The sequence below is a fragment of the Chlorocebus sabaeus genome, chromosome X, assembly GCF_047675955.1.
Source record: "Chlorocebus sabaeus isolate Y175 chromosome X, mChlSab1.0.hap1, whole genome shotgun sequence".
In the NCBI taxonomy this organism is placed as follows: domain Eukaryota; kingdom Metazoa; phylum Chordata; class Mammalia; order Primates; family Cercopithecidae; genus Chlorocebus; species Chlorocebus sabaeus.
The window spans coordinates 142,366,304-142,392,694 of NC_132933.1; the positions used below are offsets into that span (position 1 = coordinate 142,366,304).

At 38.9% G+C, this 26,391-nt stretch overlaps 1 protein-coding gene and 1 non-coding gene across 7 annotated transcripts in view; one reads left to right on the plus strand and one right to left on the minus strand.

The window, feature by feature from the left end:
- Window positions 1-26,391, plus strand: part of MID1 (midline 1) — a 381,575-nt gene that overhangs the window by 236,956 nt on the left and 118,228 nt on the right. For 4 of the 6 annotated variants that reach the window (XM_007991004.3, XM_007991003.3, XM_007991002.3 and 1 more), the window contains exon 2: window positions 17,749-18,464. In XM_007991004.3, the coding sequence (XP_007989195.1) occupies window positions 17,805-18,464 (660 nt within the window). In that variant the 5' untranslated portion in view covers window positions 17,749-17,804. Of the gene's footprint in view, window positions 1-6,999; window positions 7,123-17,748; window positions 18,465-26,391 lie in introns of those variants that run through there. The other 2 variants (XM_007991006.3, XM_007991008.3) reach the window with 2 other exon arrangements.
- Window positions 956-1,058, minus strand: LOC119620016 (U6 spliceosomal RNA). Its single transcript, XR_005236415.1, has one exon. It is a non-coding gene; the product is annotated as a U6 spliceosomal RNA (small nuclear RNA).

The following is a 26,391-nucleotide window of genomic DNA, read 5'->3' on the forward strand; positions in this document are numbered from 1 at the left end:
TTTTAGTAGAGAGAGGGTTTCACCATCTTGGCCAGGCTGGTCTTGAACTCCTGATCTCGTGATCCACCCACCTCAGCCTCCCAAAGTGCTAGGATTACAGGTGTGAGCCACCGCACCCGGCCTAAATCGTTGTTCTTTATAAATTACTTAGTCTCAGGAATTCTGTTATAGCAGCACAAAATGGACTAAAACATCGTGGTTCCTGCTTTTTTGGCTCACTAAGTGTTCATGACTTTTCTCTTTCAAAATTTTATTGCTAAAATAAATAAAGATGTCACTATTTTACAATAATTCATCACATTGCATTTTCCTGTAAGAAATAGTAAAAGTTGGATTTTTATGCCCTTGAAAAAGAACTCTATCCTTGAGGCAATCTGAAGCTAAACATTTAACAACTTGAAAAATTAAATCACAGCTCTGACCAAACACTGGAAAGTTTTATACTGAAATTCAGATACTCTTTGCTTGTTTATTGACAGGGAAAAAGCCAAGATGTCAAGAAAGCCAGCACAAATATGAGTAGTAATATCCCCTTAGCTAACATAGATTTGTACCACCCATCTACCTTCTATCATGTCATCCTTTTTATTTCTTTCATTTTCATGCATGAGTCTTTGAAATGTTTGTGTTTTTAAAAACCTTTTTTTTTTATTTCCTTCATTAAAATGTAAGCTCTCCAAGGGCAGGCCTTTGTGCTCGTGTTTACCACCAATTTGCTGCTGCCTAGAGCAGCTCGTGGCACACAGAATGACCTCAAAGAATACCATGGGAATGAAAGAGTAGTGAAAGAAATGACTCTTCTGATTTTACTCCAAAATGAGTAGTTCTAATTTTTTTTTAATGCTTAAAGAAAGCCAAAATGGATGTACATATAGGATTTCTAATATCATAAAAGTAACAAAATTAGCTTACTCTTCCAAACTCTTTTATTTTATTAATATTTTTTGAATAATAAAAAATTATAGAATGCTTCATGAATTTGTCATCCTTGCGCTGGGGCCATGCTAATCTTCTCTGTATCATTCCAATTTTAGTCTATGTGCTGCTGAAACAAGCACCAAACTCTTAAAATTAGCTTAGGTTCAGAGTGAAGAGCTGAAGTTGCAGACCAGACCCAAGTTGTTTTGGGACTATGAAGGACATTAAGGGCTCTGTTTAGTTGAGCAAAATCTATGGGTGAGACTTACCTGCCTTCTGCCAATTTTCCTGGTACAACAGCTGATGTCAGAGGGTGGTTGGATAAGGAGCTTGGAGCCATTGGTAAGGAAGTTCTCATCACTTTCTTGCAGGCTCCTTTTACCTCTAGTCTTCTGTGACTCAAGGGTCATTCAATACCAAATGAAATTCTGCCTCTATGGTAACTGCTAGAAAGCCCAGTGATGATCTGATTTCTAGTAACAACTGTTGGCCATATACCCAGGAGGAGACAGGAGTTGTGTCTATTAGGAAATAATTTTCCATGGATCTATCACCTTTTTGTACCTCTTGTGAGCTGGAGCACTGAATGCTTTTATTCCACACTATTTCCCAAGATGTTTGTATAGCAGTCTTGGGAGATAGAGGTAGTATCTTGCTCCAGAGGAGAAGGCAGGTTTGTTTGTTGTTCATTATATTAAAGACAACGTCGTCTTCCAGGGCAAAAGTTGGGCAGGCTAACTCGCAGTCCATTATAAAAGATTCAGGTTCCCTAAGCTTGGGGTTGCTCAGGTATGATGCAAATCTCTTGAGTGTGTAAACATGGACCTAGGATGCTCCATAGGACTTCGAGGACAAGGGGAACCAACAGAACATGAAATACATACCATTTGAGTAAAAACAGCCTTTATCTTTGATTCAGGTGTCTTCTGCCAGCATTCATGAAATGAAACTGGCAAATAGCAAAAATCTGAAACATTTCACTGTTCTTGATAGTTTCACATGCTCCATCCATGCCAGGGTACCTTATTTCCTGCAAAATAAAAAATTCTGACAAATAGTACATATGGGACAGGGTGACCTTCAGTGGGAAGCAGAAGTGAAGCCCCAAGTTCATAGTGGGAGATCAGTGGTAATGAACAGAGGTATGTCATAGTGTAGGAAATAGATGAAATTGCCAATGTGAAGATAAGTCATTCATGTTAAGAATAAAAATGCTAGTTCATTTCACATTCACATACTGTTTGTTCATATAAGATGCTCCATGAATGTTATTGAATAAATGGATCTATATCCTTCTTGCTTGCAAAAATGGTATGAAGTGGTTTCCGGTAAAAAACACAGATAATGAATTTATTCAAAGAAGAGTGGGAAGAGGCAATTCAGAACAACAAGGGAAGAAGGACCCCAACCCCACAACCCCTACCACCCTGTCCTTCCATAAGAGCGAGAATTTTGTCAGGCACTTTAAAAAGTTCACCTCACTAATCCTCAAAGGACCCTTAAGATTGCTCTCATCGTCCACGTTTTACAGATAAGGAAACTGCGTAGAAGATAGGAAGAGCATCTGTGAGTATAAGATATGTACAGTATCTGGCTCCAATCTGCCTTTGCAAGGAAATGGCAGAGCCAGGATTTGAACTCAGGTTTATCTGACTTCAAGGTACTACGTGGTTTTGTTTGTTTGGTTTTTTTTGTTTGTTTTGTTTCATTTTGTTTTGTTTTTTGAGACTGAATTTTTTTACTCTTATCACCCAGGCTGGAGTGCAGTGGTATGATCTCAGCTCACTGCAACCTCTGTCTCCCAGGTTCAAGTGATTCTCTTGCCTCAGCCTCCCAAGTAGCTGGGATTACAGGCACCCGCCACCACGACCAGCTAATTTTTGTATTTTTAGTACAGACGAGGTTTCACTACGTTGACCAGGCTGGTCTCGAACTCCTGACCTGCCCGCCCCAGCCTCCCAAAGTGCTGGGATTACAGGCATGAGCCACTGCACCTGGCCTCTACATGTTTTTTTTACAGGACACGACATCGACAGTGTCAGCCCACTAGACCAAGAACTCTTGGGCCCACTGAGCTCAGGGCTTAGCCCGAAGTTTTCTGAAAGCATGCCAGAGGGAAAGCTGGATGAAATGCTTTAGTAAAGAAGAAATCACATCAGCTCATCACTCATCTGACAATGGAAAGGACTGATCAGGAAGAGGGGGAAAGGAGAATAGTGGCAGAACATAGAAAAGAGAAAAAGAGAAAAAAAAAGAAAAGAGAAAAAAAAGACTGAAATTTTTAATGGAGTGCAAAATCAGACATATTTTTTACTTTTGTGAACCTCTTTAGAGACTACAATAATAATTCTTATGTGATAAGTCCAGTAAACTATGATATGTTTTATTAAATATACCATCATACTAGCAGCTTTTGTGGAATTTGCGTCAGAAGAAAAGTATAAGATATTACCACCATGACTTGGCAAAACCAGTGTACTATATTAATGTTAGCTGCTTAGTTGCTGTAATTGTTGCTCAACGTAATACCCACTGCATAGTTTCCCTGGGAGTTCTTGAAAGCTCTATTGAAAGGTTATATTTAAAGTGTAAGTTAGAGTGTGCTGTGAATGGAGAGAAAATTGTTTTTCTTTTTGTAGAAAATTCACTTTCCTTGGGACTATATACTAAGTTAGCTCAGTTATTTGACAGAACCAGTATCTTATTTTACAAAGGGAAAAACATAGATCTAGAAATTTCAAGAAGTGGATCACTGGTTGAAAGGGCAGGGGGTGTGACTGAATGTGATTTGAAAGCAGTTTTAATTTTATGACACTTTACAGTGTGTGTGTGTGTATGTGTTTTAATGATAACCTAATTTTATTGCCCCAGACTTAAAGATCTGTGCCACCTGGAGAAACTACAGTTCATCCATTAGCATGTAAATGTGTTAAGAGTATTTTTGCTTGAATTTCTCCCGAGAAGCCTTCTGGCTTTGTTCTGTACAGACACACAGTCCCGACGCTGTTCTTAATATCCTGTTTTCATTTGTCAGCGCTGTTGTCCTTTTCGTTGCCATGTTCCCATCATTCCTCTTCTTTCATGTGGTGCTTTACAATAACATTCAGAACAAAAGAGTCACTCCTCTTTCTGTTGCCTTGAAAAAAAAAAAAAAAAGACTTCTTCCCCTAACTGTAGAGCTTCAGTGATCAGGGGAAATGTTTAAAGCATGGAATTCGTAATAGTTAACCAGAAATTATGAATAAGGGTTAGTTTTCCTTACTTTTTAAGATCACGAGGTGGCTTCAGGGTATTGTGAGCAAAAGGTTTTTGTGTGTGGCTGACTTTGAAGTTGAGGGAAAAAGCGATTTTCTTTGAGAAAAGGAGCCATCATATTTGAGAGAATTTCCCAATCTGCTCACACAATGGGAATCAGTTACTCTATAACATCGTCATTACCTCCATGAGTCACGAGACTAGTATTTGTTCTTGTCTTTGAACTTAAGCTTTCCAGTGTTCAGAGAACAATTGTGAAATGTCGCATTGGCCATCACCAATAACTATTTTGCTCCTGGTTGGTAATAATTGGGAAGGGGAGGGTGTGTACTTTCTCTGCCTTCTAGGAGAGTATTATATAAATAAAGTAAGAAAAAGTTTCCCCAAGCAGCAAGCTTTTCTCCAGGGCACAATCTATTATACTTGCTGCAAAAATCCCACTTGACTGGTCTTTCAGAGAATAGATCACTTGTGTCATTTTGCTCATTTCCAGGTAACCTTTTGCAGATATGAGCAGGCAGTTGTTGTTTTTAAATAAACATTATCTACAGGTTTCTGTTTTTGCACTGAGGAAGGAATGTTTCTTTAATGCAGAAGGGATGCTATAACTGAGGGGTTTGTGAAGAGTGAGTTCTAACCAGTCTCAAATAATTTTGAAAAGGTGCTTTTGTATATGTATATGTGTACTTATGTATACATACACATTATATATAAGTACAAAAACTAATTCCATTATGGACATATATAGGACTTTATACAGACATATAAATAGTTCTATGAATATATATATATAAATGCCTAGCAAACTATAAATACATTTGAGAAAGCATTCAGGGACGGTAATGTTAAACACTTTTCATCTGTGGCTGGTTTCACAGAAATTAGTAACTACCATTTCTGCTACCACCACGCTGTTGGTCCATTCACCAGGAGGATTGATTTAGACTTCTGCCAGGAGACTAGGCGTGACCAGCTCTCACCCTCTTCCTCTCTGTCCAGTCTGCTATCATTGCCTTCAGAACCAAATTCTTGCATGATACCCAGTACAGCATAGACCTGGAAAACATCGGTCATTTTCAATATAATGTAAAACAGGTTCTGTGTGCCTTTAAAACTAAATGCTTTATTTCTTAAACTGTAAAAGACATGAAATGTCTGAGACATTCAGATAGTGGGAAATTTCATCTGCAAGTTGTCAGATTATGCCCTTTAAAAGATTATAATTTTTTTTTTGTTTATCATTTTCTCTTGAGGGGTGGAGTAAATATTTCTTTCCTGATGTTTCAACTTCAGATGTTCAGGCTAATTTTCCACTACAGTGCCAAAATAGGGAAAAGTTAGGCCTGTAGAATTTTGACAATTTAAATGTTGTTTTAACAAAAGCCATGTCTTGATGAAAAGTTATTTAGAATTCTACTTGATGATCTATGTGTGTCTCTTCCGAGGACAATGAGAACTTCTTAAGGAAGTCATCTGTATGTGAAATTGAGTAATCCTTTTATTCATTGTTAAAAGACAAGTGAAGTTATAATTTGGAGAGACATATGCCAAAAAATCTATGTTTGCATTTTTATGTCCTAACATGTGAAGCATGCTTTGATTTACTGTGAAGTGTTGCAATGGCAATAAAGTAGATGTTGAGACGTGCAAACTGGGCAACCCGAGGAAGCAGTTCTTGCCTCTGCATCCCCTTTATCATGAATGTTCCTTAAACACCTTTGGTGGAGTCCAAGTGTCTGGATTATGAATTGAATTGTGCAAGATTCTTTTTTTAAACACTTTCCTGATGATTTACTTTACTTGCAGTTTCTTGTCCTGCATAGTGATAAGCAACATCCTTCAAAGAACTGCAGTGCAGGACTTTTTTTTTTTTTTTTTTTTTTTTTTGCTTTTAGGAAGACTACTTCCCCTTCCTCCTTTAGTCAATCAAATTTTAGAAGATTACTTTCTATTCTCAGTTCACCCTTTCTTTGCCATTCTGGAGACTGAAATTTTGGGCACTCATCACAGATTTGCTATTATATATATACCGTGTATGTAATATTCAATATATATATACACATATGTTATTTTTATATATGTGTGTACATAATGTATGCATATATGTGTGTGTATGTGAAACCTGTGTATACATACATATATATATATATTTTATACATATATTTTAAATTGTTTATCAGGATGATAGATTGCTATTTAGGTCACTATTTTTGGAAGAAATAAATGACTGTTTTATTGTGTCTGTACTGGAGATTGTTCTTCCTGATGTAACTTTGAAGAAAACTTCTTCCAAACTTTATACATTAATTCAGAAGATAAAGGCACAAAATAATGTGTATATTATTTTTTAAAATGAACGAGCCGGCATCCAGAGCATAATGTGATCATGTGCTCAGTAGGACATTGAAAGGCCCCAAAGGTAAATGAGTCTAGTGCCTGTTCCCAACCCCAGGAGCTGGGCAGGATGGCTCCTGTTGGTGGCGTGGAAAGCTAGCATTCAGCCTTCTGCCACAGGACACTGTCTCAGTCGGCCAAGCTGCTGCTGGTCCCTGTAAGGAATGAGAGTACAGATCCTGTTGCCAAGTCATCATTTTTTTGGACCAGGCAGTGGGTGTTGAGCTGACCTGAGCTAACTTTTCATTTGGGTTCAGTTGAACATTGAGTAGGCCAGAGGATAGGGAAGTCGTGGCGGGGGCCATGGAAAAGGCAGTTGATTCTTCAACTCAGGCAACCCTGGCGGAGTGGATGAGGTGGAGCTGGCCTTCCTGGAATTGTTGGACCGATTTTCCTGTTGTGTTTCACTGTTGACGCACTCACAGACACACAGGACCGCTCCAGCACTGCCTGCCACCCACCATCTGGTCTCGGTGGCCTGTCTGTCATTTCGTGGGTCCCCATCCTCTGCCTACGGCGATGTTTCTTCAAAAAGAACTAGTGTGCAGTCCTTTGGTGGGTATTCAAGGTGATCTGTTTGTCAGAATCTAGAGAGGTGCTCAAAGAACTATTAAGGACCAATGTACTAGTTCCTGTTTTTAACCTGTTTATCAGTCTTTCAGTTGAACAAATTGGATTTCTGAAACTGTTGAGGGGCTTTCTGCACTATTAAGACAGTACAGGATAGGGTGGTTGTTCCTCCAGGAATCTGGGTTGTTCTTTTGCATTGCCATTTGTCTTTGTGCTTGTCTGCTTGTATAAATGAACCTCGAGAAGGAGTGTTTGTATTCTATTAAGTAAATTTGGAAGACTAGGTTTCAATTAAAATAACCAGACAGTGTGACCCAGCTTCCATTTCCCCTTAATTTTGACCATTAAAGCCTTCATATCCCTACAGACATCTGCCATGCTTCGAAGTGATTCTTTTCAGGAATGTTCATTCATTATTAATCAGGTTGCATGGTCAGGCGAGTATGTGATTATTTTAAAGAATGTCCTAGAAATCCAATTACTAAGAATGAGCATCTTATAGGCAGATGTGAAAGCACAGAAAAGATTTGGTTAACAGTTTAATCTGATTTGCATGAATTCCATCAGGTGGGTGTTTGGTGAAATTAAAAGTCTTCCCTGGTTCTCACTTCAGGTATGAGGTAGAAACAACAATAATAATAACGTCAGCACTTCTTAAAGAAGAAATGACAAGTTATTCAAAATATCTATTGTATTAATTATTTTAAAACTTGAGGCTAGCATCTCAGTGCTCATCTGCTTGTCACTTTTTTTTTTCCCCCAAACAGTCCCTCTGGTCCCCTACAATTTGCTTGGCAGAAATTCTTAGTTGTCTGTTACTGGTTGAGCAAATGAATTTGAGTGTGCTGACATTTGGAGGCTAAATGCAGTGATAGTTCAGAGTAACATCCTTTACCTATAAAATGTTACTGGATCACCTTTTTTCATCTATTCTTACTTGACGTATTATTTACACTGTTGTTTTTAAGAACCACTTTGCATTTTTACTGAAACAGCCTACATTATGCTATCAATTTCCAGTCTTTCAGAATGCAGTTAAATCCAATTGGATCCCCTCCTCCCCTTTTTCCATCAGTTCATGGCCCTGTTTTACTGTGCCTTTACTAACCCACCTGCTTCTCAAATCGGCCAGAGTACTAATCAGTAAAGTAGCATTTGGGTAGTGTCTTTATTTGGTGGTCTTTATCACTCAAAGTCAAATACTAAACTGCATGATTGAATATGCAGATGCTGAGTGCTTGTATTATGTTATTCAAAATACCGTATGATGAATTCATCTTGGATGTAGCAGCCAGTTTTTATTGAGTTTGTGTTAGAGAAGTTTTTGAGTTGAGAAATTACGCTTAAGATGAGAGCAAGTCCCTTCTGAGTTGGGTCCCCATTGCAATCTGCCTCCCAAACTCAGGTTCATTTCCAGTGTTTCACACTTCAGTAATTTTGAGTCCTCTGAAAGTCTGTATTTCTGCTGGTCCAAGGTAGAAACGTCATTCTGCAGTCTTTAAAAAAATATTTCACCTATAGTTCTATAATAAGGATAATCTCATAGCAAAAATCCAAGCAGGAATAAGTGAACTAAATCTTAATTACCCAGGTGAACAGGGGTTAAGAGGAGTGGACAATCGAGTAAATTGTCTTGATTTCGTTTCTGAAATTTAGCACTCTCAAATAATTCATTTGTTCATTTTTAATGCTGTTTGTTGTTTGAAATACTTATAGGAGCTTCCTGTTCTGAAACCATTTTCGTGTGGCTTGGTGTAACATTGTGCAATTTTAACAGTATGTTTGTCATCTCAGTTATGTTTTGGTAAATTTAACAATAAACTTAGTCTCTATAGTCCAGAGAATATTTGGAAAAGAAGTAGAGGAAGTGCCCTGGGAATCATCTGGGCAGTGGCTGAGAGCCACCTGGTATTAACAGTTAATTACAGGCCACCCAGTGTTGGCATCCAAGTTTATTCCTTGGTCTAGTGACTCACTAATTTCCCTGGTAGTGAAGGCTTTAGAGTTGTACAAAGTGAGGGCCTGAAAGTAAAATTATTGATAGAATTGATAGAATTGTATGTTCTTTTTAATATACTCCAAGTTAGAAAAATAACTGTATTTCATGGAGTATGCAGACATAACCTAGAATACTTGTAGGAAAGCATTGAGAGGTGGGTTTACCTTATGATTAAAAATGCCAATACCTCCATTAAGGGAAATTTGGGATAAAAAAATCATGGATGATGTGCTGATGATGGGCGATCTCCTTATTCTAATGGATAAGTGAGCTCACAGAATGCATTTGGTCTGGAGACTCCTAATTCTTGGTCACTTCTTGAATATACAAGTGAAACTTCTATATCCTTGGCATTCTGAACCAGAAGACCTGCCCATTGAATTTGGCTATGGATTAAACTGGCAATGCATTCTGTCTTCACAGGGATCCTAGGTGTTCCTTCAGGGTGCAGGTTATCTTGATTGTGTCATAGCAGGGGTCAGGAGAGACTACAAAGAATAAAATTGTGAAATTCTAAATAAAAAAGAATAAGCTAGCTAGCAGGATGGTGGCAAGGGTTGTGACAGTGTAAGCTGGAGATTAAATGCTATGTCTGAATGGACTCGCCAGGTCAGTATTTTTGCCTCTTACTTCAGAGGAGGGAGCAAAAAAGATGAATCTAACAGACATGAACCCATTTAACTTCTATGCCCTTGGTCTGCAACAATAATTCATAAGAGCACCTACCCTGAGTTCCCCATCTCCCTTCTCAAGCCCAAACCCTAAAACTGAGGAAGTCCCTAGGTCCTTCCTCTTCCACTGGGAATTTTCTCCTTCAAGATGTTTCCTCTCATATCCTGTACCTTAGACAAAAGAACACCTTCCTCTCTCCAGGAAAGTCCTCCTCCTGGGATGAGTGTTTTCTCAGGATGAAGACACCTGGAGCCTGGAGGGAGCAAGGGGCCACCTGCTCAGGCAACTGGATCAGCCAGATCATCTTAGCCATCACCTGGGTACCAAGGTCCCATCATTCTTACAGCCCTCACTGCTAGCTTTCCATCTTTCTGTTGATTAATTTTCCTTAACCCCAAAGGCACATGCCTCTTACATCCAGTTTTTATCATGGGGAGTTTCAAGGGAGTTGGTCATTTGTCTCAGGCCACACATTCATGACTAGCCTCAAATTTAGACTGTGAATGTTTTATCTCCATATGAGATTTGTGTTTGTGTGTCTGCCTGCACACGTGCATGTATGTTCCTGTATCAGCTCCAGAGTGAATCCAACCATTTTGAAAGAATGCGATTAATCACATAACTTTAAACCCTAGGTCCTATTACTAACTATTCTGTTGTGTACTAGGAAATAATATTTTAAAATAAAAATTTTAGTTATTTTGTACATAGGAGAATTATATCACTTTGTGTTTTTCAGTTAAAAGGGTTAAATGTAAAAATTTAAGATATGTCACACGTTTAGAGCCGTCTTTTAAAATAATTCCTCTTTGTTGAATATGAAGTCACCAAATCCAACAGTGGCCAGACTATCTGGGCCTCCTAGGAGGTTCTACTCTCATCTTAAACAAAGAAACACACACACACACACAGAAAACAAAGAATCCAAACATGCAACCAGAAACATATAGGAAAAATTATTTGTTCTAGGAAGCAAAACAAAGGCAATTGCTAAGAGCATCAAATGATCCCATTTACTGAGTCCCTGGTATAGGCCACGAATGATTGGGAATAAGATTGAAGGCATAGTTTGGGAGAAGCTAGAGCAAGGCTTTTAAAGGAGAAAAGGTGACCAGATTCATACTTTGAGCAGCAGGGAGCTGCTGAATGCTTTGTGCCTTTGAGAGGAGTGACAGGAAAAAGCAGTGGTGCCAAAAGCATGTTGCAAACATTCAGCTGAAGGAAGAAAGACTGAAGGTGAGAATCAAATTAGGAGGATTTTTTGGTAATGGTGTAGGAATGCAGCAAGGAGAGTCTGGATCAACACAGAGGCAGTGGGAACAGAGGGAAGGAAAACAGTGCAAAGGGCTCCTGAGGATTGATACATATATGTCTTAGCTAATGATTTGGATTTGGGGGATAGAGGGTATGTTCATTTCCTACTGATGCTGTAACAAGTTAGCACAAACCTGATGGTGTTAAACAATGCAAATTCATTATCTTACATTTCTAGAGTCAGAAGTCTGACACAGGTCTCACTGGGCTAAGAGTAAGATATCTTTAGGGCTGCATTCCTTTTGGGGGCCCTTGGGGATAATTCATTTCCTTGCCTTTTCCAGCTTCTAGCCTGCATTCCTTGGCTTGTGGCCCCTTCCTCCATCTTCAAGGCCAGGCATGGCTGGTCAAGTCTTTGTCATATCTCATCATTCTGACTCTGACTCTTCTTCCTGCCACTTCCACATTTAAAGAGCCTCGTGATTCCTTTGGGTCCACCTAGATGATCCATGCAACTCTCCCCATCTCAAGGTTAGCTACTTAACAATCTTAATTACATCAGCAACAATCAGTCCCCTTTGCTCTATAACCTAAAATATTCACAAGCTCTGAGGAGGAGGCTGTGTATATCTTTGGGGGCCATAATTGTGCCTCCCCCAAAGAGGGAGGAGTAGAAACTGTGGTGTCTGCCGTCTGGTGACCAGGAGGATAGAAGCGCTGTGAGGAGTCACCAGGAACCCTGTAGAAAAGACAAAGACCGGCTCATGAGGGAAGAGGATAAATCCCACGTGATGTGCATTCCAAGTCTGAGGCACTTGCAGTACATGAAGCAAAGAACTGTTAGTGCTAAACTGTGTTCCAGAAAGGGATGGCATCTTGGGATACAAGCCTAGCAGTCATTCTCAGAGAGGCAGTACATGAAACAAACAAAAAACTGGATGACCCTGTCGTTATTTTTATAAAGCAAAGTTCCTTCTCTTGAGCAGATGCCACTACCATGCTTCTTGTACTTCCCAGCCTGTGGAGCCAAGAGCTAAATAAACCTCTTTTCTTTATAAATCACCCAGCCTTAGGTATTCTGTTATAGCAACACAAAATGGACTAAGATACACATCATGAGAGAGGAAAGGAAAGGAAGAAGATGGAGGTGTGAAAACATTTACTTCATTATTTTCCATCAAAACATCTGTTTATTAATTTTCCATTTTAAAGAAGTACTTTCCTCATAAGTCTTGAATCTATAAGAAAGTTTCTTCAAAAGATGTATCCAATGCTTCCCACAATGTGGAGCTTCACTGTAATCTGTCACTAAAGACTCTCCTGCCTAGGAGAGTGATTAGAGTGAGTGCTAGAGGGACTGTAGGGAACATCTGTGGACACTCACCCATGGATACGCAGACAGCTAATAAGTAGCAAAACTGCAGAATGTCTTAGATTGTCCAATCACCTGTCTATCTCTCTCTCCTTTCATTGGTTATTCTGTGCTCTGTTCTAGATGTCTGAACCATGGACAGGCAGAGGTGTGAGCTGTGAGCTGTGATTTGTTGCCATTCCCAGTTTGTTGCAAGGGACTCTCAAGATTATCTAGATCCTCTTCTCAATGAGGACCAATCTGCCCACTCACAAAAATGTTAAGCTGTAGGATTTCCTGACAATCTGCATGTGTGATTTCCTTTTATTGAAGAAAAAATAATGAAGCTTTTTTTTTTTTTTTTTTTCGAGGCGTGGAAATTACATTATGACTGTTAAGAAAAGGCAAAAGCTGCTGTTTTATGATATTGGGTTTTTTTTTGTTGTTTTTTGTTTGTTTGTTTTGTTTTGAGATGGAGTCTTGCTCTGTTGCCCAGGCTGGAGTGCAGTGGCACGATTTCAGCTCACTGCAACCTCTACCTCCTGGGTTCAAGTGATTCTCCTGCCTCAGCCTCCCGAGTAGATCGAATCACAGGTGCACACCACCACACCCAGCTAATTTTTTGTGTTTTTAGTAGAGACGGGGGTTTCACCATGTTGGCCAGGCTGGTCTCGAACTCCTGACCTCAAGCAATTCACCCACCTTGGCCTCCCAAAGTGCTGGGATTACAGGTGTGAGCCACTGTGCCTGGCCTATACACACAGCTATATATTTGTGTGTGTGTGTGTGTGTGTGTGTATAGTCAAAAGAAAGATAACATTTTGCATAAAATTCCCACCCACGTACCACTATCTGCTTGGTGAATCCCTGTTCATCTTTTAAAACCCACTTCATATTTTACTTCCTTCAGGAAGCTTCTCCCTGTCTCCTCTTCCCCTACATAGCATTGATTATTCCCTGTCTGTCTTTGGCATGCATCTTTTTTATGTTACATTACAGCTTGCTCATTTTTTTTTTTTCTTGAGATGGGCTCGCTCTGTTGCCCAGGCTGTAGTGCATTGGCATGATCATGGTTCATTGCAGCCTCAGCCTTCCAGGCTCAAGCCTCGGCCTCCCAAGTAGCTGGGACCACAGGCATGTGCCACCACTCTTGGCTAATTTTTTTATTTTTATTTTTTGGTAGAGATAGGGTCTCACTATGTTGCCCAGGCTGGTCTCAAACTCCTGGGATCAAGTGATCATCCCACTTCAGCCTCCCAAAGTGCTGGGATTACAGGCATGAGCCACCACACCTGGACTTGTTCATATTTTCTCTCTCAGAATGAACCATAAGATCATGGAGACAGGGGCCAGGTTTTACCAGTACTTGTCTCAGGACCAAGTACATAGATGAACTTAAATATTTGGTGAAAGAATGAATGGCAAAAAAAAAAAAAAAAAGAATGAATGGCATTTTAATTTCTCCAAAAAGGTATTTTAAAGAAAGCTAGAAAATAAACCATACTAAGTTTCTTTTAGAAGAAGGAATGGAATGAGTACAAATAAGATACTGTTGAGTCATGTAACAAAAATGATATCTATACCATTGTAGAACCTTGGTAAAAGTGGAAGAAGTGGGATGCACTATAGATATCAAACCAAAACCCCTTCCTTTTTGGTAGCATACAGGCAAAAGATTTAGAAAATTGGCTGAACTTCACTTACCACATCTGAGTATTTTGTCTTCACCTAATACAATTAACCATTTACAGTGTAGACACTTGCATAAAGCACTATGCCAGGTGCTATGGCAATAAAAGAAAAGATCTAGTTTTGAGCAGCTACTATTAAATCATTCTTACATGAGTTTCCCCTAAGCACTCGAGTCACATAATTTCCATTGATGTCAGATTGAAAGCCTGTTGCATATCATTTCCCGTTAGCACTGGAAACTTGTGCTTGTCCAAGTCTTGCTCCACCATCCTTGCTGCTGTTGCCCACACAGCATTTTATTCATACCTCTCTGAGAATGATTTTCATTTATATTCTGGTTATCTGTATATGCCTCTATCTTTTAATACATGGCTCAACAAAATAAGATCTGCAGGCCAATGCTGGCCTGTGACCTGTTTTTCCAAATATGGTTATGTTGGAACACAGCCATACTCATTCCTTTATGAATTGTGTCTGATTGCTTTTGCACTACAGTGGTAGATCGAGTAGTTGCAACAGGGCCCTTTTGGCCCACAAAGCCAAAAATGTCTACTGTTTTACCCTTAATAGAAAAAGTTTTCTGATCTCTGTTCTAATATATTGAGAGATCCTTAAAGTCAAGGGCTATGTTTGATTCTTTTTGGTTTTAGCTGGAAAGTCAGTACATTTAATGGAATCAATGAATGTTTGAGTCCTTTTGTGTGCTGGGTGCTGTTCTAGGTGTTGGTGGTACATTCTTCCAACAGCAAAGCAAAATCTGTGCTTTCACAGAGCTTATATTCTAGTGTTGAGGACAGTGGGGACAGAAGGAGCAATAAGCAAACTAAAAGAATATGTCAGTAATAAATATTATAAAGAAAAATAAACCGAGATGGGGGAAGAATTGCCATGATGGGTAGGTGGTATAGTGGTAGAAGGGGAATTGGTTTTATATGGGTTCAGAGAGAAAGTGACACTGGAGCAGAGAGTCATGTGGATTCTGAAGACCTTGCAGGGGCGAGCAGGGGATTGATGTGCTTCGCATATTTGAGGAGTCAGAACGAGGCCATATGCCCAGAGCAGAGAGAGGAGTGGGTAGCATGGGAGGAAGTGAGCTCACTGTCTGAGTCTTTGTTTTCTGGGTCTAGTTTATTCTGGTGAATTTCTCTCTGGGTGAAATGGGAAGCCCTTACAGGGCAGGGCAAGAGGAGAGGCATGTTCTGTCATGTTTTAACAACAGGCTCTCTGGCTTCTGAGTGGAGGATAGACTATAGGGGGAAGGGCAGGAGTGAACAGAAGCCAAGAGATCATTTAGAAAGGTCTTATGATAGTCTACATAAGAGATGATGCTGGCTTGGCCCGTGATAATAGAGATGAGGTGATGTGAACCCCAGATTCTGGCTTCTTTAGCTAACTTAGTGCCTGGCACACAGTAAACATCTGTTGAAGGAATGAATAAAATGTCAGTATTTCCACTGAGGTCTCTCCAGCGGAATCCTAGAATTTCTAGAAATTCTCATCACACCTCTTTGGGATGGAATCCTGGCACCTGCATTAAAAATACAGTCATCATAGCTCTCCAGACATAATTTGATGCTCATCCTTCTATTGAGATTCATTGGTAGGCATTCTTGTTTTATCCGAGAACAAAGCAGACCAAAAGGGCTATATTTTTCCTTTAATTTATATGCTTTTGATGAGAAGGTGGAAGAACTTTGATTTAAAGATAATTCTACATTTTTTCTATGATTAACCAAAATAATTATTAATAGGTAAAAAACTTTCCATTTCTTCTGAGCCATCTATAGGAACAGGTAACTGAGACCAAGTGGGGATGATATGTTTCTTACAACAGCAACCCTAGGGTTTCCATCGCAGGTTGTAGAAAGATGTACAAGCTTTAATATTTCAAGTCACAGTTGCTCTTTTATTCTTTCCTATGTAGTAAATACTAGTGAATGGTTGAAGATTTTTTAAGATACCAGACTTTTATGAAGCCAGTAGCTATTTAATTTTTAACAGGCTCAGGACATACTTTATACTTTTAATGATCAGTTACCATTCAGTTGGTAGCAAGATGAGCATTAATTTCACCAAAGTACCATATGGTATTTCTGAGGGATGCTATTTCAGAAGGGGTCAGGGTATTCTAGAAACCGTAAATTTTGTAAATAAGCAGAAGTATGAATACAAACGATTGATTGTCAGAATCACTAAACATAGCTTTGGATGTGAAGCCTTCCCATAAATCCGGCTGAGAATGCTCTCCCCACCACCCCTGTGGGTGATTTGAACCTCCCGACCACTGGGTGAACTGCACTGTTCTCCCACAGCCTGCAGTGGGCTGCATCTAATATTCCCATCACTGGTCTGCAGACCTCTGCTAATGGTCTTGAAAGGGAGAAGGTTCAAAGCGGCTTGGTTCCCAGGCCTGCTAATGAGCATGAGGCCTCTTCACCCTTAATGAACTGGGGTTTGTGTGGAATTCCTTCCACTACCCTTTTTGATGGGAAGGCAGACGAGAGTTCATAAAAGCACTCAGGTCTTTATGGCAAGGGGAGCAGGCAGCTGGGCCACCCTCGGGTGGCCTGGAGGGGAGCAACAAAGCTGGCAGAGGTCGTACCCAGGCCAACACAGCTCTAAGTGTGAGGCTGGACCTCCCGCCAGCCTGACCTTTTGCTGGCAACAGTGACAAACCCGTGATGGGAGTTTTTTGGCCAAAAGGGTCCCTCAGCAGTTTTGTAAGCCTCCTTAAATTGTAATCGTTATCATTGTCATACTGTAATCATTATCGTTGTCATAACATAACTTATCAAATGAATATGATAACCACTGAAATCCTTATTCTAATTAACTAAATTGTTGCTCTAAATATTAGTCATTGGTACTCAAACTTACTGCAGCCACCAAAAAAGCCCCCAGATATTTTTCTCCGCTTCGTTCTGCCTACCCACGTCCCACTGCCGGATTATACAATAGAATTATTCAGAAGCATAATGAACACATGCCAAAAATATTGCCTGTATCACAATCATCTTTGTGAAAGTCAATGTTTTTTCTCGGGAATATATTTTGGAAAATGACATCTCACACTTAAACACGATCATCTCTGCTGAAATCCCTGCATTTGATTTCGTATACATTTCATGTCCATTTCTATAGTTACTGCCTTCCCACTGTTCTGAAACCTGGTTTGGTATTGCAGAGTAAAAGTCCTTAAATCTCATATACATTAATATGTAAGTTTATAAATTCAAATTTATAAAAGACTCTATTGATGAATATTTCCACATTTTATTTTTCTGTGCAAGGTTAAACCTGACTCTGACACAATAAGATTATTTTGATTAAATACAAATTATGGAAATTACAGTTTCAATTACTTTCCAGTTTTGAATAAGGCCTTTTAAAAAACAAAATTGCAAAAACAAAATTGTAAACTTTCAGTTACTGAACTTCGAGAAAATATTAACTGGTATATGATGGCTCAGGATGCTTTTTCCTCCTTTTTTCCCCAGTGAATAGAAAGAGAATTATTTGGAATGTACACACACTTACCCTTTCATGACCTGTGTTTGGAATTATTCTGAGATGCATTCAAAGCTGACACCCCCCCATGGTTGACCTCCCTGTGCCTAATCAGATCTTACATTCTTGTTTCCAGATAGCTGATCAGCTTCCTTGGGTTTTGCTGATGACACAAGAGAGCTTTGCCTGAAGATGGAAACACTGGAGTCAGAACTGACCTGCCCTATTTGTCTGGAGCTCTTTGAGGACCCTCTTCTACTGCCCTGCGCACACAGCCTCTGCTTCAACTGTGCCCACCGCATCCTAGTATCACACTGTGCCACCAACGAGTCCGTGGAGTCCATCACTGCCTTCCAGTGCCCAACCTGCCGGCATGTCATCACCCTCAGCCAGCGAGGTCTAGACGGGCTCAAGCGCAACGTCACCCTACAGAACATCATCGACAGGTTCCAGAAAGCATCAGTGAGCGGGCCCAACTCTCCCAGTGAGACCCGTCGGGAGCGGGCCTTTGACGCCAACACCATGACCTCCGCCGAGAAGGTCCTCTGCCAGTTTTGTGACCAGGATCCTGCCCAGGACGCTGTGAAGACCTGTGTCACTTGCGAAGTATCCTACTGTGACGAGTGCCTGAAAGCCACTCACCCGAATAAGAAGCCCTTTACAGGCCATCGTCTGATTGAGCCAATTCCGGACTCACACATCCGGGGGCTGATGTGCTTGGAGCATGAGGATGAGAAGGTGAATATGTACTGCGTGACCGATGACCAGTTAATCTGTGCCTTGTGTAAACTGGTTGGGCGGCACCGCGATCATCAGGTGGCAGCTTTGAGTGAGCGCTATGACAAATTGAAGGTTAGTCCGATCCGCCTTAAGCCAACCCCTTTCTGCCAGAAAATGTCATGGAAATAAAAAGTGTATTCACTGCTAGCTACATGACAGGTGAAGGTTTTCTCCTCACCTTTGTTATCTGATTAGTTTTAGCATGTTTTTGGCAGCCTATAAATGTTACACAATAAGGGTATCTTGTAAAAGTTGACTGCTGCTTGTAATTTTAGTGTTGTCAAGGTGAGGGCAAATTCTAAAAATCTGGATCATTTTCAATCCGTGAAGTTTTTCTGGATCATTTTCAATCCTTACAGTTCTTCCAAAGAGAGTGCTGCCTCTCTCTGAGAGAGAGAGAGAGAGAGAGAGAGAGAGAGAGAGAGAGAGAGAGAATGACAGATAAAATCTGGCTTTGGGCATTTGGGGAACATTTACTTTTCTCACTCATCTGGGAAAACTAATTCACTCTCATTGTACCTGTATCTAGTTACTGCACAAACAAAGGAATAGAGGGAAGAATGTCTGTAGCAAATGTGGGATTTTAGAGGACACATGACCTTTTATTCCTTGTGTAAATGATATCCAGCTTATTGGTGACACGCAGTGCTCTGACAATCTCAGGTTTCACGAAAGAATTCCTTTTCGTGTAGACTCTTTATTCAGTGAGGTTACAGTCAAGACTATTTGAACTTCATTTTTTACATGAAATTATTAACCTAACTCCAGCTTGGGGGATAATAATTAATATGACTATATGTGAAATAAAAGGATCACTTTCAAGGCAGGGCATGGTGGCTCATGCCTATAATCCCAGCACTTTGGGAGGCCGAGGCAGGCAGATCACTTGAGGTCAGGAGTTCAAAACCAGCCTGGCCAACATGGTGGAACCCCATGTCTACTAAAAATACAAAAATTAACCAGGTGTGTTGGTGGGTGCCTGTAATCCCAGTTACTTGGGAGGCTGAGGCAGGAGAATCACTTGAACCTGGGAGGTGGATGTTGCAGTGAGCCAAGATTGCGCCACTGCACTCCAACCTGGGCAAAAGAGCAAGACTCTGTCTTAAAAAAAAAAAAAAAAAAAAATTGCTCTCTAGGTATGGATGGAAAGCACCAGGGAAGAAATAAAAAGCCAAGTCTCCAGATGTTTGTTCAATTTCAGGTAACAGTGGGTCTGATTATTGAAAACTCAGCTGAGAGAGTTTGAGTGAGATACTATGTTCACCAGCTAATTTTAGATCACAAGACACCAATTAAAGGAAGTATAAATTAAAAACTCTAAGTAAATATATATTGAAGTCCTTCCTCTCGGGATAAACACATACCATGTTGTTGAACAAACAAAATGAATCACATGATCAAAAGAGTGTTATCACTTAGAAAACAGTGTCACCTTTAACAAATGGTTTCTATCACCTCTCCTTAGCGCTAATGGGTGGTTGTGTTTACTAGGACCACATAGTTTATTTTGTGACAGTGGGATTAACGGACCACATCTGGGATTTGGCTTTGCTATTTCTTGACATGTTGAGGGAAACCGATATGCTGAAGTGAATTCCTGCTTCTCAATGTCACTTGGGCAACAAAAGCATCACCTGGGCAGCATGTTTCACTTCAAATATCCAAAGAATTACTGGTGCAAATCCATCTTTAAACCATGTAGAGGAAGTCAAGCACAAGGACTCAGGTGACACAGACAACGGAAGACAAACGATGACAGGCTTTCCAGAACAGTGCATGGCAGCACCGGAGAAAAGTACCACCAAAGTTAATCATAGTAAAGGCAATGCATGTATGAGCTGTGCCTCTAGAGCAAATTCTGCAGAAATTGATAAGGCTATTAATTTTTACAAACCAAGGTAATCTTTTTTCTTTATCCCTTTTTTTGTTGGTGGTGGAGCTGAAGGGAGAATATTTAGGATAACTGAACAGAGATGTTTGATTTTTGTTTTCCAAAATGTAAACATGCTAGATCTTTGTTTCTTTATCAGAAATGTTCCTTTGATTGGATTTGCACTACCTTTTAATGATTGTTTGTTGAAACACCACAATCATAATGATGTTCAATATTTAACAACTCCCAGGCTTGATATTTATTTAAATCTTGTAGTCAAGTTCTGCTCAGTACTCATGGCCTGTCACAGCAGAGTTATTAAATATGTACATAACATCTCCAAATTTGTGAAGAAATCCTGTCATGCTCTAGCATGACATGAAAAGAGTTTCGTTTTTTTTGATTTTTTTTTAATCAAAAAAATGAAACTCTTCAGGTACAAGCCCTGCACACTTTAATTGAGCCAGTGGCTTATCGGTTGTTGTACTGTCACATGGAGGGCCTGATAATTAATGATGTGGTTTCTTTTTATTTCCTAGTTACAGAAATATAAGCATATAAACAGCATCCAATGCACCAAAACACATTTACAGTCATTCAACAAGATATACTTATGAGCATTTGAACAAATAGCTTACCAACATAGCATGTTTGTTTTAAAACATGCCACTTATGTTAGAATTTTAAAAATAATAACAATTATGACATTTGGATGTCTGATATTTCAGTTATCACATACTTATGAACATATGTACATCTTTGTTTTATTTAAAACCTAAGGACAATGTAAATGTTGATTTTTGAAGGAAGTAATAGCATACCAAGAGGACCAAAACCAAGGAAGTATGTTTCTGTTAACTACTCCTTTGGTCTGAAATGTACTCTGAACATGCATTTTTCTGTAGCTCTAAGATCTCATATAGATGTGGATTTGTGATGATGTGGGAACACAGATAAAGCATGGAGGAATTTGAGGATGCTTTCATTGATAAGACAATAAACTTGCTTTATTAATTTGCATATGTAAGGACCCCAGTGTCTTTGGAAACATTTTTGTCCTTCTGTTAGTAAAAGTCCATTATATGAAGAAGGGAATTCTGCAATTATTGTGAAGAATAATTTCTTATAATAATACTAAACTTTGGGGGACATATTTTACTCATTAGATCTCAGTATAAGAGATGTGTGTTTATATAAAAAAATCGGAATATCATTTTGTACATTACAATCTTTTTCTAAGTGTAAAAGAAGAAAAGATAAAAATTCCAACATATAGAACTCGTACAAATAAAATCATCCACATCATGTAAAATAGCATCATGTCAGTAATCTAACGCTTTTGGAGACTATGCATTGAGAGGCACTCATGAAATATTTAAGCAAGGCGAAAATTAAGGTAGCATTTCCTAAACTCTACTAAGATAAAAAGAGAAAAGTTTTCCTGCCAAGTGCAAAGGTCTCTAAGTGGAGCGTATCCATAATGTGGACATATCTTTATATCATTTTAATTGAATTTTTAAGAAGCCTCTCAGTCCTTCAAACTTTGAGAAAAAATTTAATTTGTGAACCACATAACATATAAGAGAATTTAATATAATTAATGCATTCCAGAGTTTTCAAGGAATTAAAATTCAGTAGTTCTTCTTTTTCAGTTCCAACATACAAGGTTGGAGCTCTTGTTTCTTTTCTCTAATTACACCTATAAAAATATACAAATTGAAAAAAACTGACCTTTCCTTGCCTTTCAGTTTCAGCATAGCCCCTTCAAATTAGCTGAAGCTGAAGTTCCAAACTATTGTTTTGCTATTCTTATTCTAAAGGCTGACTGAGGAAGTTTGTTTGTATAATGCATGTGTCAATGGATCATCCCATTATAATTTTTAATAATTTGATTAAAAATTCCAACTAAAGCTCAGAATTTCTATGTAGCACTTTTTATCTGGAAGTGAAGACATGAGATTTCATTCTTGGGTTTAATTTATAGATTGTAAGGTTCTATGTTTGAAAAATCTTTCCCAGTTTGCAACTAGGAAAGTTGTAAGTGTATACTGAGCTAGACTTTTTTTAATTAGAATTTCTATAACTTGTTTCTTCTTTGAAAACCAGTAGCAGGCATAGTGCAGGTTCTAGTGCTATGGTGTGTGATGCACACACATATTTGCATATACATATACATACATGCATTTATTTAATATTATAATCTTCCTGAATCTAAAATGGAGACAAATTCAAGTGACTGGTATTTTCATTACGGATATTTCATTCTGCAGGCAAGAGATGACAACAAACATAGCAATAATAACTATATTCTGATCACTCAAAATATTTTATCTATTCCTTGAATGTTTGGTAGATGGGTACAAGTCAACTTTGAACTTGGTATATTTTTTGTGGGAAGAGTCTTATCTTGAAGGGTTTTTTATTGAAGTTACAAATATGTGTATTTTTTAAAATGTGTCTTTCTGTTTATTGATTTCTAGTTTAAATCCCTTAAGATCAGGGCTCAAGATAATTGCATATGGTCTCACTTATGGATGCAGTATCCCTTAATAAATATTATAATAAGTTTATTGTATCTTCAAAATTTCCATAAGCTCGTTAATGTTTTCAGTCTGTGTAATCAATTAATGACTAGGAGAGGTGCACTTAGGCCTTCCACTTGGAGAGTGAAATTTTCTGTTTTTTTTTTAAACTTTAAGTTCTGGGATACACGTGCAGATTTATTACATAGGTATACATGTGCCATGATGGTTTCCTGTACCTATCAACCCATCATCTAGGTTTTACGCCCCACATGCATTAGGTATTTGTCCTAATGCTCTCCCTCCGCTTGCCCCACACCCCCGACAGGCCCCAGTATGTGATGTTCCCCTCCCTGTGTCCATGTGTTCTCACTGTTCAACTTCCACTTATGACAGAGGTCATGCAGTGTTTGGTTTTCTGTTTCAGTTTGCTGAGAATGATGGATTCCAGCTTCGTCCGTGTCACTGCAAAGGACATGAACTCATTCTTTTTTATGGCTGCATAGTATTCCATGGTGTATATGTGCCACATTTTCTTTATGCAGTCTATCATTGATGGGCATTTGGGTTGGTTCCAAGTCTTTACTATTGTAAATAGTGCTGCAATAAATATATGTGTGCATGTGTCTTTATAGCAGAATGCTTTATAATCCTTTGGGTATCTATCCAGTAATGGGATTGCTGGATCAAATGGTATTTCTGGTTCTAGATTTTTGAGGAATTGCCACACTGTCTTCCACAATGGTTGAACTAATTTACACTCCCACCAACAGTGTAAAAACATTCCAATTTCTCCACAGCCTCGCCAGCGTCTGTTGTTTCCTGACTTTTTAATAATTGCCATTCTAACTGGCTTGAGATGGTATCTCATTGTGGTTTTGATTTGCATTTCCCTAATGACCAGTGATGATGAGCTTTTTTTTCCCATATGTTTGTTGACTGCATAAATGTCTTCTTTTGAGAAGTGTCTGTTCATATCCTTCACCCACTTTTTGATGGGGTTGTTTTTTTCTTGTAAATTTGTTTAAGTTCCTTGTAGATTCTGGATATTAGACCTTTGTCAGATGGGTAGCTTGCAAAAATGTTCTCCCATTCTGTAGGTGGTTGTTGCCTGTTCACTCTGATGATAGTTTCTTTTGCTGTGCAGAAGCTGTTTAGTTTGGTTAGATCCCATTTGTCAATTTTGGCTTTTGTTGCAATTGCTTTTGATGTTTTAGTCATGAAGTCTTTGCCCATGCCTATGTCCTGAATGGTATTACCTAGGTTTTCTTCTAGGGTTTTTATGATTTGGGGTTTACATTTAAGTCTTTAATCCATCTTGAGTTAATTTTTGTATAAGATGTAATGAAGGGGTTCAGTTTCTGTTTTCTGCATATGGCTAGCCAGTTTCCCCAGCACCATTTATTAAATAGGGAATCCTTTCCCCATTGCTTGTTTTTGTCAGGTTTGTCGAAGATCAGATGGTTGTAGATGTGTGGTGTTATTTCTGAGGTCTCTGTTCTGTTCCATTGGTCTATATCTCTGTTTTGGTCCCAGTACCCTGCTGTTTTTGGTTACTGTAGCCTTGTAGTATAGTTTGAAGTCAGGCAGTGTGATGCTTCCAGCTTTGTTCTTTTTGCTTAGGATTCTCTTGGCTATATGGGCTCTTTTTTGGTTCCATATTAAATTTAAAGTAGCTTTTCTATTCTGTGAAGTAGCTTGATGGGGATAGCATTGAATCTATAAATTACTTTGGGCAGTGTGGCCATTTTCACAGTATTCATTCTTCCTATCCATGAGCATGGAATTATATTCCATTTGTTTGTGTCCTCCCTTATTTCCTTGAGCAGTTGCTGGTAGTTCTCCTTGAAGAGGTCCTTCACATCCCTTGTAAGTTGGATTCCTATGTATTTTATTCTCTTTGTAGCAATTGTGAATGGGAGTTCACTCATGATTTGGCTCTCTGCTTGTCTATTATTGGTGTATATGAAGGCTTGTGATTTTTGTACATTGATTTTGTATCCTGAGACTTTGCTGAAGTTGCTTATCAGCTTAAGGAGTTTTGGGGCTGAGATGATGGGGTTTTCTAAATATACAATCATGTCATATGCAAACAGAAACGATTTGACTTCCTGTATCCTGTTCGAATACCCATTATTTCTTTCTCTTGCCCGATTGCCCTGGCCAGAATTTCCAATACTATGTTGAATAAGAGTGGTGAGAGAGGGCATCCTTGTCTTGTGCTGTTTTCAAAGGGAATGCTTCCAGCTTTTTTTTTGCTGAGAGTGAAATTTTCAAGTCCTCTTCATAGCTCTGTCATTTTGCTTGCTTTAGGCCTTTTGAACCTATGTTATTAAGAACAATATGGTTGGCCATGTGGGGCTCACACCTGTAGTCCCAGCACTTTGGGAGGCCAAAAAGGAGCATTGCTTGAGCTCAGTTGTTTGAGACCAGCTTGGACGGCATAATAAGACCCTGTCTCTACTAAAAATAAAAACAAAAATAAAAATAAAAATTCAGCTGGGCATGGTGGCACGTACCTGTGGTTCCAGTTACTCTGGAGGCTGAGGTGAGAGGATCACTTGAGCCTGGGAGATCAGGGCTGCAGTGAGCAGTGATTACACCACCATACCACTACACTCCAACCTGGGTGACAGAGCAAAGACCCTGTATCAAAAAAAAAAAAAAAAAAAGAACAATGAAAGTTAATATAGGTTTTTTGAGAGGTCATAAAAATTAAGTTAATATGTGTTTAATAAATTAAGGTAATATGAACAGTAACAGTCTCTGCCTTCATGGAGCTTATAGTCCAGTAGGGAATTCCAACAGCTACTAAATACTTTCTCTGTTGATGGTGGCGGGAAGCACATTGTACCCAAAGAAAAGGTACTGACCCCAGCCCTGAGAGATAGAGAAAGGCTTCCCAGAAAAGGGACCACTGCACCTACCATTTCCAAGCCTTGTATTAGAAAACAATATTGAATTTACTAGATGTTTGTAAAATCCCTGTTATCAGTCATTCCTTTTTAACTTTTTACCATGTATGATGTTCTTTGTGTAACCCTATATAGTTTTTCAAACTTGTTCACAATAATTCCCAGTTGATTTTAATCTAAAATACAGATACACTATATGATGTTTCACCATGTGGTATGTGAATAACTCAGACACATGTCTTCTAAAATGTTGTAATTATATGGAGTTTCACCAGTTCCAACTGACTCCAATATGCAATTCTGTTTGTACTAATTTCATGGCAGCATTTGTTTAGTCTGCAATATAGATATGTATTTTTTCTTTTATTTTTAGTTGGACACTTAATAATTGCACATATTTATAAGATAGTCTGATATTTCCATACATGTATACAATGTGTTGCAATGTATATTTTTAATAGTTTCCATGTGATTAAAATAAGATTTCCAAATATTTGTAAAATATATTAAAACTATATTTTAATTTTGTTAGTTTGGTACAAGGATATTTATGATAGATAGAACAAAAGAAAGCATCTCCAGGCATATGTTCTTAATGGGAAATTCAAGACAGCTTCCTTTTCCCCCTCCTCACCTGTCTATTTTCTGAATGAGTCTTCTCTCAACTCCTTCACCTGCAGAGAGCAAGG